This window comes from Macrotis lagotis, chromosome 1 (genome assembly GCF_037893015.1).
Source record: "Macrotis lagotis isolate mMagLag1 chromosome 1, bilby.v1.9.chrom.fasta, whole genome shotgun sequence".
Taxonomy (NCBI): Eukaryota; Metazoa; Chordata; class Mammalia; order Peramelemorphia; family Peramelidae; genus Macrotis; species Macrotis lagotis.
The window spans coordinates 805,669,248-805,682,507 of NC_133658.1; the positions used below are offsets into that span (position 1 = coordinate 805,669,248).

General features: G+C 39.3%; 1 protein-coding gene across 7 annotated transcripts in view; it reads right to left on the reverse strand.

Annotated features, from left to right (window-relative positions):
- TENM4 (teneurin transmembrane protein 4) overlaps positions 1-13,260 on the reverse strand; it is a 1,252,272-nt gene that overhangs the window by 88,552 nt on the left and 1,150,460 nt on the right. For all 7 annotated transcript variants that reach the window (XM_074216997.1, XM_074217000.1, XM_074216995.1 and 4 more), the window contains 2 exons: positions 11,931-12,050; positions 3,763-4,024 (listed from right to left, as the gene is read on the reverse strand). In XM_074216997.1, the coding sequence (XP_074073098.1) occupies positions 3,763-4,024; positions 11,931-12,050 (382 nt within the window). The remainder of the gene's footprint in view (positions 1-3,762; positions 4,025-11,930; positions 12,051-13,260) is intronic.

The window sequence follows — 13,260 nt, forward strand, 5'->3', positions numbered from 1 at the left end:
TTTCAGGATTGTTGTGAGGATCAAATGAGATAATATTTGTCAAGTGCTAAGCATGATATGTGGGAGAGAGTAGACAATATATAAATGCCTATTTCCTTCTCTATTCTGTTTTCAAAAAGCTCAGATTATTCTTCCTTAAACTCACCTTCCATGTGCCTGCCTATAATTTGGACCCATTGGTTCCCTTCCTCCACTTCTGACTTTCTTCAGGTATTTACTACCACTACTTAAGACAGAATCAGGCATTTCCTCCTCATACAACACTCCCTTGGGTGTTATTTCAGCATCAGGCTCTATTTTCTCAGATTGCACTGGGAAAAAGGGGTAGAGCAAGCATCTTATGGTGGTAGCTCATGTCAGCTATTCAGGTGCCATCTGTGAGCACAGGGCAGTAAGAGGCTCTTTGGAATTGGAGGATTATGGCATTGTAGAGTTAGAGCTAGAAGTTATCTCAGAGGTCAGTGAGACCAACCCTTTCATTTTATTGTATTGATCCCCTGAGAAATCTCCATCTGGGTTTCCTCCTCATTAGTGATTCCTTCCCTGGGCTTCCATTTTTAGGAAAGATCATTCATGCCCCTACTCTTAGGAAAATCCTCCTCCTCCTCCTCCTCCTCCTCCTCCTTCCACCTGCTACACTGCCATCCTAACCTTTTACCTCTATCGTCCCCCCTCCTTTCTTTCTAGTCCCCTGATATGTATTGTTTTCCTTTACTGGAAAGTAAGCTTCTTGAGGATTTGGACTGCTAATGGGTTTGTCTTTTTACCCCCAGAGCTTGATTTACAGGAAGAGTTTACTAAAGGCTCTATATATTTTGCAGATGAGAAAATGGAAGCTAGAAAAGGTTAAATGACTGGCCTGAGATCACTTGCCTGAGATGGTTTTTGAGCCAAGGACTTTGTGAGCACAAGTTCCACTACTACCTGCGGTGTTTAATACTATTTCCTACTCTCAAGGGAACAAATATTTTGTGTCCATGTTTATATACTTACAGATTTTGTGTTCAATCATTTCAGAAAAGTCCCATTGAGTGTTTTAGAGTGGTTTACCACTTTCCTTTCTAGTTCATTTTACAAATGAGGAAATTGAGGCAAACCATATTAAGTGACTTGCTCAGGGTCACAAAAATTGTAAGTGTCTGAGGTCACATTTGAACTCAGGTCTTCCTGACCCCAGGCTCAATGTTCTATCCATTGTCACTTAGCTACTCCTTTTATTTTTTAAGGTTTTTGCAAGGCAAACAGGGCTAAGTGACTTGCCCAAGGCCACACAACTAGGTAATTATTAGCTGTCTGAGACCTGATTTGAACCCAGGTATTCCTGATACTGCTGATTCCAGGGCCAGTGCTTTATCCACTGTGCCACCTAGCTGCCCCTTAGCTGCTCCTTTTTGTTCCATTCTCAAAATCCTCTAACTTCTAAGATTCTGTGATTCTTTGATGTGAGAGAATCCTTAAAGCAATGGTTAGGTTGACCCAGTAAATGTCACATGAACTCTAGGGGTACCAGAAGGTCATTTAGAAAAATGTGATTTGAAAGCTCCATGTAAGTTGGCGATATCATGTGGTAGACAAAAGTTGGTGTAATCTTGGACTTCACGGGATGGTAAAGGTGTTAAGAGTAAAACGTCCCTCTGTGCTCTATTTTGGTGCTTTGTTCGGTTTTGGACACCACACTGGTAAGAAGAAGGGCATGCAAAGGTGAGCAGCCAGGATGATGTAAAAGCTGGAATCCAAGCCAGACAAGTATCAGCTGCAGGAACTCTGGGGAGAGGTGTATTTGTTTTGGAGAAGAAAAGACTCAAGGGAAACATGGTGGCTATGTTCAAGTATTTGAAAGACTATTTTGTGAAGGAAGGATGACATGTGTTCTGTTTGTCTCCTGAGGGCAGAACTAGAAGTTTTAGGTAGAAATAACAAAGAAACAAATTTAGGTTTGATTGGGCAAAAGCGTCATAATTAGAATTGTACCTAACTGGAACAAGCTACCAGGAGAGGTGAGAAGTTCCCATCCTTTGGAAGTCTTGAAGAAGAAAAGTGTGTTGGACTGGAGATTCTTTTGGGGCATATGTTGGAATAGAGGGTTACTGAGACACCTTCTAACACTAAAACACTTAGATTCTGTGAGAAAAAGCAGGCCAGGGTGGATGACCCTTTTTATGGCCACAACAAATTGAAAATATGATGGTTGGTTTAGTTGGTCACTTACTTCCTATGAAAATGAGGATAGTGGTAGATAATCTCAAAGATCTTTTGTGTAACCTTGGGATAATCTCTCTAGGTTGGACCAGATGGCCACTATGACCAAGTAGATGATGCAGATGACCAAGGTCTCTTCCAACTTTATATCTATAATTTATCATTATGTAATCCTTTCTGGCTCTTAATATTTTGTTTTTGTCTAAATATATTATATGCTTAACTACTTTTCATTCCTGGTATCCTATGATTTAATATTCTAGGTCTTTACCAGATCTCCTATTCAATGAGTCTATGAAAATGAGCGACTAGAGTAGATAACCTCTGAATTCACCATCTAATATTTTTATGATACTATGATCCTCATGTCCTTCCATTTTATAGCTTAAATCTAGAATAGCCACAGGTGTTTTCTGTGGCCTCTCCACATGATAAAATTATGATTAAATCTGATGCTATAATTCACCCAGTCTGATTGATGATGCTCATCATCATCTAGTATGGTCATCTTATCTTTCCCACCTGTATAACCCCCAAACCACTATACTTTAAAAAAAAAAGGATAGAGAGACCTTGTTTTTTTTTAAGATATTTTTGCAAGGCAAATGGGGTTAAGTAGCTTGCCCAAGGCCACACAGCTAGGTAATTATTAAGTGTGTGAGACCAGATTTGAACCCAGGTACTGCTGACTCCAAGGCCGGTGCTTTATCCACTATGCCACCTAGCTGCCCCCTGAGACCTTGTTTTTGACTTTTGAACTTCAAACCCATGTTCCAGTACATCATCTCCCACTCCCTTTTAAATTCCCTTCAGTGTTCAAGTTCCTTGAGGTCAGGTACAATTTTTCCTTTTGCATGTGTTTATATCTCCAGGGCATGGCACCATGTAGTCACTGAAATTTATCTTCCTTCTTTCCCTTTCTTTCTCCCTAACTTTCTTCCTTCAGCATAACTGACCATGACACTGCCCTTCTCAAAACCTTTGAATGGGTCCCTATTGTTTTTAGGATTAAAATATACTCTCCTTAGCCTAGCACTCAAGGCTCTCCACAATCTTTTCTCCAATCTTTCCAGCCTTATTTTATACAACTTCCCATCATATCCTCCATATTCTAGCCAATCTAGAGTACAACTAATTGTTGTCAGACCCTGAAATACCATCTTCCACCTCTTGCACTTCCCTAATTTCTTTATTGAAATTATTCCTCATTTCTGCTCTTTAGAATTCTTATCTTCTTTCAAGGGCTCATCTCTGGAACTATTATTGCCTTGCTTGTGTTCTCTACTGAAAATGTTCTCCACTTCCTCATTATATGATGGTCTACCTCAGAAACTTTTCCCTTTCCCTTACCACCAGTTACTCTGCGTTTTTTTGAATAGACATCATAGCTATCCAGCATTGCTACAAGGAGGTCATTCTTTTTAAACTTGTTTTTTTTTAAAAAATGTAACCTCAGTATCTAGCACAGTATCATGAGCATTTAATAGACATTTGTTGAATTGAGTTGCCTTGAATCTCTGGTCCTAACCCCCTTCTCTTACCTCATGCACCCTGACTTCATACCTGAATTTCAGGAACAATAGGACCTTTCTCTGCACAGGAACTTGCAAAAGCTGTTAGGGGGGAAGGAGAGACAATGGGATTGGGGCGGGCAAAGTTGCTGAGATCACAGCTTGGGATCTCATTCTCTTCATGCCGCATGATGATGGTCTCCATGACGAAGAAGCGGTCCCATGGGAGCCAGAGCGTGTGCTCTTGAGTGATGAACGGGGCTCGCTCAAACCTCAGGATGATGGAGATCCCGCCATTTGTCACCAGATCAAAGCTGGAAACAAAAAAAGGGAGAGCTATGGGTTAAATCCTATTAGGGAGGGAACATACTATGTTCAGTTTTGCTTCAACAACAAGTCTTCCTGCCTCTATATCAAACATTCTTTCCACCAGATCCAAAGTCATGCCATTCCAGACCATGTTTCTCATTCTTGTTGTTTGTGCCACAACTGTCATCATTTGGAGGGGAAACCTTAAAGCCCTAAACTGCTGCTCTGGCAGGTGACTCTGAGGTGAAAGAAACTGGTTATGAAATGTTAGTGTGTTGCTGAATGTCTCCCTTCCTCCTTAACCCCTTCCTTTCCCCAACAGAATATCCTATAAGGTTGGCACCTGCATGCTGGACTCAAGTGACCCTTAAAGAGAAGGCTGCCCCAGGTGTTTCACTGAGATCTTTCTATTAAATTGGTACAGAATTCAGGTGCTGGAAGGGCTCTTAGGAGGTATCTAGTTCAGTTCATGCTAGAGCAGGAATTCCCTTCACATCATCCTCAAAAAGTAATCACCCAACTCTCTAGAGAGTTCCCTGGGGACCCTAAGAGGAGAAATGCCCAGATCACATAACCAGTACATTATGTCAGAGGTAGGACTTGAGGCCACATCTTCCTGACTCTGAGGCCAGTTTTCTATCCATTAAACCACACACTTTCTTTAAAACCATAATGTGAAATTAGGTATAAGTCTGATTCATGTTCTCACTTTCTTTTTCACCATTCCCAGGCCTACATACATACAAATTTTTTCCCCAAAGTATTACCTTAGGCACTGCTCTAAGCTATAAATTTAGAGAATCTATCAATGCATTTAAAGACCCCAGAGCATTCCATTGCTTAAGCGATTTGGGAGACATTGTGTCAGACAAGTGTCAGGGAGGTAGACTAATAAACCTGGCACAATCATTTAAAACACACACACACACACACACACACACACACACACACAAACAGCCATCTTAAGGAAACTCTAAAGGGTCATAGAAATGAGAACTGTTACTCTCCTTGTTCACCTGTCTAGTCTCCCAAAGGCAGTATTTGACTAGAGTAAATAATGGTAGAAAAAAATCCCTAATGTATACTATATTCACTTTTAAAAATTTTCTTTTATGGACCAAGAGCAGGGAAGCACTTTTGGAGAGTAAGTTAAGGAGTTTTTCTTAAAACTGTTTATTCTTCTGTATGGTAGCTTCCACTTAATACTTACTGCCATGTCTTCCAGAAAGCTTAATTCCTTTTCTCACAACAAACTCTCAGATACTTGAAAGTAACAATCATATCCTTCCCCAAGTCTGTTCTTCTCTAGGCAAAAATGCCCAGTTCCTTCAGTAATCCCTAGATGGCAATGCCCTCACCATACTCTGGAGTTGGTTGACCATTGTTCCATCAGACATGGGCCAGCAGGATTGGGGTTGAGAAGATGTACTCAAATGGTAATTGAGGTCTTTTGTTCATTATGCGTTTCCAGGACTACAATAATATGACCTTAATATGTGATTCCATTACTACAGACACTCTTCACTAATACAAAAGCTGGACTCTTCAAGCAACATGAATTGCCTAGTAGCCCATTTTCTGGTGAAGACATATTTACATAACATATTAACATATTAGTCACATTGTGAATAAGAAATTAGAACTAAGGGGAAAGAAAAAAAACCATGAGAAAGGAAGGAAAACCATTAAAGAAATTTTAAAAAAAGTAAACATAACATATCTTAGGGATTTTTTCTAGCATTATTTATGCTAGTACAAAACATTTCCTTTGGGTGACCAGACAGGTGAACAAGGAGTATAACAGTTCTCATTTATATGACCCTTCGGGTGTGTGTGTGTGTGTGCGTGTGTGTGTGTGTGTGCATGTATGTAAAATGATTGTGCCTCTCTGACACTTGTCTGATATGATAACTCCCAAATCACTTAAGCTATGGAATGCTCTGGGGTCTTACATGCATTGATAGATTCTCTAAATGCTAGCTTAGGGCAGTGTCTAAGGTAAATACTCTGGGGAAAAATATATGTTTGTATTTAGGATTGGGAACAGTGAGTCTAAATCTCAGTGAAAAAGAAACATACACATGAATCAGACTTATACCTAATTTCACATTATTATTTTTAAAAGAGTATTGTTTAGTGGATAGAAAACTAGTCTCAAAGTCAGGAAGATATGGCTTCAAGTCCCACCTTTGACATAATGTACTGATTATGTGAGCTGGGCATTTCACCTCTTAGTGTCCCCAGGTAACTCTTTAGAGACTTTAAGTGCAAGAGACAGGGCATGGGTAGAGGGAATTCCAGAAGGCACAGATCTAGTTCCTATCTATAGTTCTTCCTTAAACAGAAAAAAAATCCACTTGGAGACTTTGGGCATAGTGAATGGAACCCTGGATGGAGAGTGAGAGAACCTGAGTTCAAATTCTGCCTACCTTACTTATTACCTATATGAGGGACTTTAGGCAAGTCACATCTCTAGTCTGTGACTCAGTTTCTTCATCTGTAAAATGAGAGAGCCGGATGACATGATCTCTAAGGTCCCTCCTAGCAATAAATCTTCTGATATCTCTGAAATTTTCTTTACAGATTCTTATTCATATCACCTGGTGGACTAACACTTTATTGTAACAAAAGGCTTTGGCTAATGATTACATTATCTCATTTGAGCATCAGAAGAAATCTATGAAGTATGTGACACAGATATTGTTCTTTTTATTTGACAAATGACAAAATTGAGGCCCAGGGCATTGCTGTGAATTGACCACAGGTCACACAGTGAGTCATTGACACAGGTGGGGTTCCAAACCAGGTCTCAGATTCACAACCACTCAAGAGTCAGAAAAAACAGCAAATAGAATATTTTAATTGAGCAACTGCTGTGTGTAGAACACTACGTTCAGACCTCAGAGTTCAATGAGTCCATCTTATACCTGAAAAAAAGACTGCCCTTACTCTTCATAACAAATACTTAACCAGCTTGTTCAAGTCTACCCTGATGAGTTCTGTGATGTGAGGTTCTTGGTTCTCTCATCTTCAAACTGTCTCTTTCTTTTGCATAATAATTTCATTATTTACCATCTTAGGTACATGCCCACATAATAAAATTGGTGAATATGGTTCAGAAGGCTGGATTGGGACTCCTGGGAAGATACTTGATTTGAAATACCAGGTGGGGTTTTAGTCTTCCATACCTACCCATTTTGAAAAGCTACTGAAAACTTGCCACTGCTTGTTAGTGGTATGGAACAGCCTTTGTGTGTTGAGGAGGACATTTTTAACAGTTAATTAGCATTTGGCCAGAGCTACTACCAGACAGGGAGAAAGCAACCTTCACATAAGGCTGTGCATGAGAAAGGAAGGGACAAATAGGGGGAAAATTACATTTTGTAAGCTCTTGGTGAGACAGAAGTCTTCCCTTCTGAGGGGCAGGTACAGTGAACTGCAGGCAGAGCTCAACTCTAATGAGTTGGGGCCAGGCTCATTAACCTACAGGGAGTAATCTGGCTTCAGGTATGGGCATCAAATGTGACACAAATGGAGAGGCATCGATCTCATATTAGGCTCAGGGACTGGTGAACCAACAGAGGTTGTGGTATTGTAGCAGGAGAGACTGCCATTCATAACAAATGTCAGTTGTTGCCTTGATGGAGCATGCTGCCTTTAAAGAATGCCATTCATAGCCTTCAGAAGGTCAGCAGGAGAGCAGGATAGAGAAGGGGGAGAGTAGGGGGAAGGAAAGATGATCTGAGCCCCATGCCCAGCTTTCCCCACTGATTCTCCTCTATCTTCTTAGTGGAAGTCATATCAACAAAATGGGGGCCTGCGCTGGACTGAGAGTCCTATATCTGGGGCCAGATCTGGACTTAGAAGGGGCTTCCAAAGTCATTTTTATCTGGTTTCATTTGTCTCAGAGAATGGAAAATTTGAGGGCTAGGGAGATCCCAGGGATAAGCTTATCCAAGTTCAGATTCCAATGTTGGACTTTGGTCCCATTCAGTGTTCTTTCCTTTAATACCATGATGTTCTGTATTCATAGACTTCTAAGATCAATTATTTAGGATCAGGAGAAAAAAAATTAGAAATGCTTAAATCCAACTGTCTCTTTTTAAAGATGAGGAAACTGAGGCACAGAGAGGTAAAATACTCAAAGATAAATTTTCAGATTCTTTTGTTAAGCTCCTTATGAATAGGGATAGTTTCCTTATTTGTATGTGTAGCCCTAGCAACAAGCACATGGTAGATACTAAATAAAAAATTCATTGGTTAGCTATCCATAACCAAGCATATTTAGGTTAGTTAGGTGGCATGATGGAAAGAATGTTGGACCTGGAGTCAGGAAAACCTGAGTTTTAAGACCTGCCTCAGGTATTGGCAGGATCAGGGGTCAGAAAAATCTCTGAGATTTCTAGCTTGTTGTTTGAGAGAAAAACTTTCAATTTGGGGAGGGCACAGTTGAGCTGGATAAGAATTCATTTGGTATACAGATGCTAGAAAGACTGAAGGGAAAAGGGGAGGAAATATTATTTGCAATAGTATCCAAAAACTTTCTATTTTAATGAATTATCCTTGCTAGCTCTGTATATGTTTCTACTTCTTAAAGGAGTATAATGATATCAGCACTCTCTAATTTGCAGTACCATTAAAAAACCCCTAAACAAACAAAATTCAAATGTAGTTAGGGACTTTATATTCTATATCTCACAAGGGAGATGATGGTGCCTTTCTTGCCAGTCTTGAGCTGCCATATGGATAGCCCCTTCAGGTCACCATATTTAAAGAGGGCATGAATACCCTCTGCTATAGGACATTTAAAAGAATGTGTCTGGGTGGTGATATGACTGCAAATTATGTCATAAAGGATTGGTTGAAAGAACTGGGGAAGTTGGAAAAGGCCTTCCAGGAGGTTAAGGCCTATTATAGTAGAAAGATTTGCTTTGTTCTCTTTGGTCTTATAGGACAGAAACTACTAGGAAATAGAATTTAGCTTGATTTAAGGAATGACATTTTATCTCTGAGAGCTAATCAAATACACTGGACCATTACCAGGAATTAATGAGTTCCCCATCCCTAGAAATCTTCAAGCTAGGATGAGAGGATGGTTTGGGGGGAGATTTGGAAGATAAGATGTGTTATCTGAGTGAGGATTAGATTAGATGTTCTTGAAGGTTCCTTATCATAGAAACAGTCAAGGTCTCCCACTGCATCCAGGGCCATCTCCAGTTGTCCTGATTCCTATCTGGTCACTGGACCCAAATGGTTCCAGAGGAGAAAGTGAGGCCGGTAATTTTTCACAACCCTGTCACTTAGATCCAATTCATTTGCATGTTACTGTTATCACCTTCCAGAAGTCATGGTCCTCCTCGAGAACAAAGGATAGACAACAATAACAACAACCAACAGCCACCACCCTCAGAAAGAAGGTGACTACATATAACGGTCTTGCTCAAAGACCCCCCATGTATATGCTGTCAGTGAGCCGTGGCATAGCTTTTAAAGCCAGATCAGTGGAACAATTCCATAGGGAAACATTGCCTATAATGGCTCCAGAGGTTGTCACTTGCTGTCTGGGCTGGGAAGTTCATCCTTTAAATGGGAGAATCACTGGTCCTAAAGGAACACTTGTTAATCAAATTTGGTTATTTCCCACTTCCTCTTGGAAGTGCTTGAATGAGAAGATGCTTTTTTTTTTTTTCTTTAAATGAAAATCTTGGTTCTTAACAGCCAATCACCCACTTCATTATCACCCTGGCTAGGACAAACTGAAGCCTGGTAGTCGATTAAACAGGTGTTAAAAATCAATCAGCCTGCAGCATTATCTCCAACAGGAGGGTGAGAAGAAAGTTTCTAGATACATGATTTAGCCAGATGGACCTTCTCTCACCTTGGTTTATTAAAAATAGAAAACCCATCATTACTGACAGGACAAACATTAAGAGTCTCCATCTCTCTCCCAGCAAGCAGAAAAGCTCCTATTACTTGTGTGGAAAGGTGGTATAAAGTAAAAATCAGACCCTAGCTCTCTGCTCTAATGAGCTATGCATTCTTGGGGAGGTCACTTTCTTGGCCTCAGTTTCCTAATCTGTAAAATGGGGGATGATATAATACTTGCATTAAATAGTTGATGGGGTTCTTGTGAGTAAATCATGAGTAAAAAAAGGATATCTTTTTTTTGAGGCAATCGAGGTAATGTGATTTGCTCAGGGTCACAAGGTTAGTACATATCTATGAGTCTAGATTAGAACTCAGATCCTTCAGACTTTATGCTGTGTTCTAATCACTATACCACCTAGCACCCTGAGTAAAATATGTCTTAATGAACTTCAGAAATGTGTTATAAGTTGTTAGTAATAGTGATCAACTTTTAGCTGAAAAAGTGTTTTGTTAATTTTAAGAAGTCTTTACATTTTGAAAAGGCCAAGATCGTGATATGAGCCTTGAAGAAATCTAGGGTTTATAAAAGGCAGAGGTGATTAGAGGGTGCATTGCAGGCATGAGTCACAGCCTGGGCAAAGGCAGGGAGAGGGGGGGATGACATGCCAAGTTTGGGGAGCAACTAGGGAAGGAAGCTGACTGGAACACAGAATGTGGGAAGGGGAGTAATTTGAAAAAAAGACTAAAAGTTTGTTAAGAGCCAGAGTAGAAGAGATTTTTAATGTCCTTGGATTTTTATCCTAGAGTAGAAGGAGGCCAACTAGACATTTTTGAGAAGGGGAGTGACATAGTCAAAAAGTATTTGAAGTGTTTCTCAATGATAATAAATTGCTAATTAAATAACTACTGAGTAAAATGTGGAGAGAACAATGTCAGGGTCAGATCCTGGCTTATCAGTTATTGTACTAGATATGTTAATTCTTGCAATAGCTTCAGTCTACATGATTTCTCATCAGAAATAAGAGCATCTGCAGTAAGAGCTGGGACAGATCTCTCATATAATAAAGTGGATGACAATGAAATACCCTCTTTACAAAGTGAAATCAAAGACATGTTGTCTTGAGGGCTTATGTATTTGTACCAGCTCATCCTCCATCTTGTCTGAGTACCATCATGACCAACATTATGAATTGAGTGGTCAGAATTTAGCATGCAACCTAAAGCCTCCCCAGGATTGTCCTTCCATATACCTTTCTGGTGTCCTTCTCATACTTCAAGGTTCAGTACAAATGTCACTCCTTCAGGAGCTTTCCTTAGATTCCTTCTTCTTACACCACAGAAAAATATTTTCTCATATGATCTGAGAGCCCTTTGTAACTTTCTACCATTATGCATGCATCATTCATTTCAGTTCATTGAATTGGATTCATATCCCAGTTCTGACTTTGCCTCTTCTCTTAAAACAGGAATTCTTAATCTTTTTGTGTGTCATAGATCCCTTTGGCAGCTTGGTAAATCTTATGGTCTCCTTCATAGAATGAATTTTTGAGAAAAAAATTCATAACTGAAGAAAATGTAAAATTTGAATTAGAAGTTAGTGAAAATAATTATATCATTTTTCTCAATTCCAGTTTAGGGATTCCTTGAAATCTATTCAAGGACCCCTTGTGCCATCTTGAGGGTCCATAGACCCAAGATTTAGAATCCCTAAAAACACCCTAAACAAACAAAATTCATATGTAGTTGGGGATTTTATATTTTATATCTCACAGGGAGATGATGGTCCTTCTCTTGCCAGTCTTTAGCTGCCTTATCATGCCCCTTCAGGTCACCACATTTAAGGAGGGCATGAATAAGCTATAGGACATTCAAAAGAATGTGTCTTGATGGTGACATAACTGTAAATTATGTCATAAAGAATTGGGGAGTAAAGGTTGTTTTACTCATTGTTTTCACATATTCTATTAACCACAAAACAGAGTAAGGATAGAAGATCATTGAAAACCAGTTTTCATATCCTGTTGACTACAAAGAAATACATACCTGCCATCTTGTCTGCTGATGGTATACCCAAAGAGAGGGTTATTGACAAAACTGATGTTCACACCAACCAGTGGAGTCCCATCGGATGTCATCACTTGGCCTCGAATGACACAGGCATGCCTAAAAGGGTAGAGAGAGGTTGAAGAGAGAAAAACAATGCTTTTTAAGAAAAAATGATCCATTTGAATTACACAAATCAGATCTTCATATATTTATTAAGTATCATTTGTGTGTGTGTGTGTGTGTGTTTGTGTGTGTGTGTGTGTGGCACCTCAATCTGTATTGGGGAGAAACAAAATTCAGTTAAGGCTTATTTACTGCTCTTACAGAGCTCACAATTTAAGAGGGGAGAGAAAGAACCAAAACAACTATAATACCCAATAATTCATCATTAATACAGGAGAGAAGTTAAAAAATATGATGATGTTAATCTTTAACATCATTACTAATTAGCAAAGAATCAGCAAAAAGATTCTGGGTGAGACTGTACTTTGGTTATGCTTTATATATTAGGAAGAAAATCAACACATGAAGAGAATGCAAGAGGGCATTTCAGGCATAGGGAACAGTGTGGATAAAAGTGTAGAGATGAGAAAATCTAATATGTTCTGTGGAATATAGTTCAAGAGTAGTTTGACTACTGTAGAGTTCAGGAAGGGAGTAATATGCTATAAGGCTTTGAAGGGAAAGAACTGGACATGAATGTAATGAAATATTACTATGCTGTATAAAATTGTGTGTGTGTGTGTGTGTGATGAATTTAGAGAAGCATGAAACATGGAGGCTGTGAACTAATGCACAGCAAAGTAAGTGGAACCAAGGAAACATTATGCAAACATTATCCAACAATGTAAATGTAAAGAACACACTCAATGCACCTAACAGTTACAATTTTGGTAGTTAAAACAAAATTATGAAGATCCAATGAGACTCCAATGAAGAGATATGAGAAAAAATCCTTCACCTACCCCTTTAGAGAAGTGGGAGGTTCATGGATTTCACACATTGCATATTTTTGGACTTTCTTAATGTTTCAATCAGTTGTGCTAACTTGTTTCTGCCTCTTGAAAATCCTATTTCTCATTTGGGATGGTTCTTGGAAATTGGGAGAGGAAGGACTATATGGGATACTATGGTGATGTAAGAAATGCATCAATAACTATTTTAAATAGGCTATTGAAATACTCTAGGCAGACAGTAATGAGAACTTTACTATGGTTTTAGGAAGAGAGAGAGAATGGGACCAAGATGATATGTATTGTGAAAGAACTGATATCTTTTCAGAGGAAAAGAGATTTACAAATGAATAAGACCTTAGAGGTCATTTAAC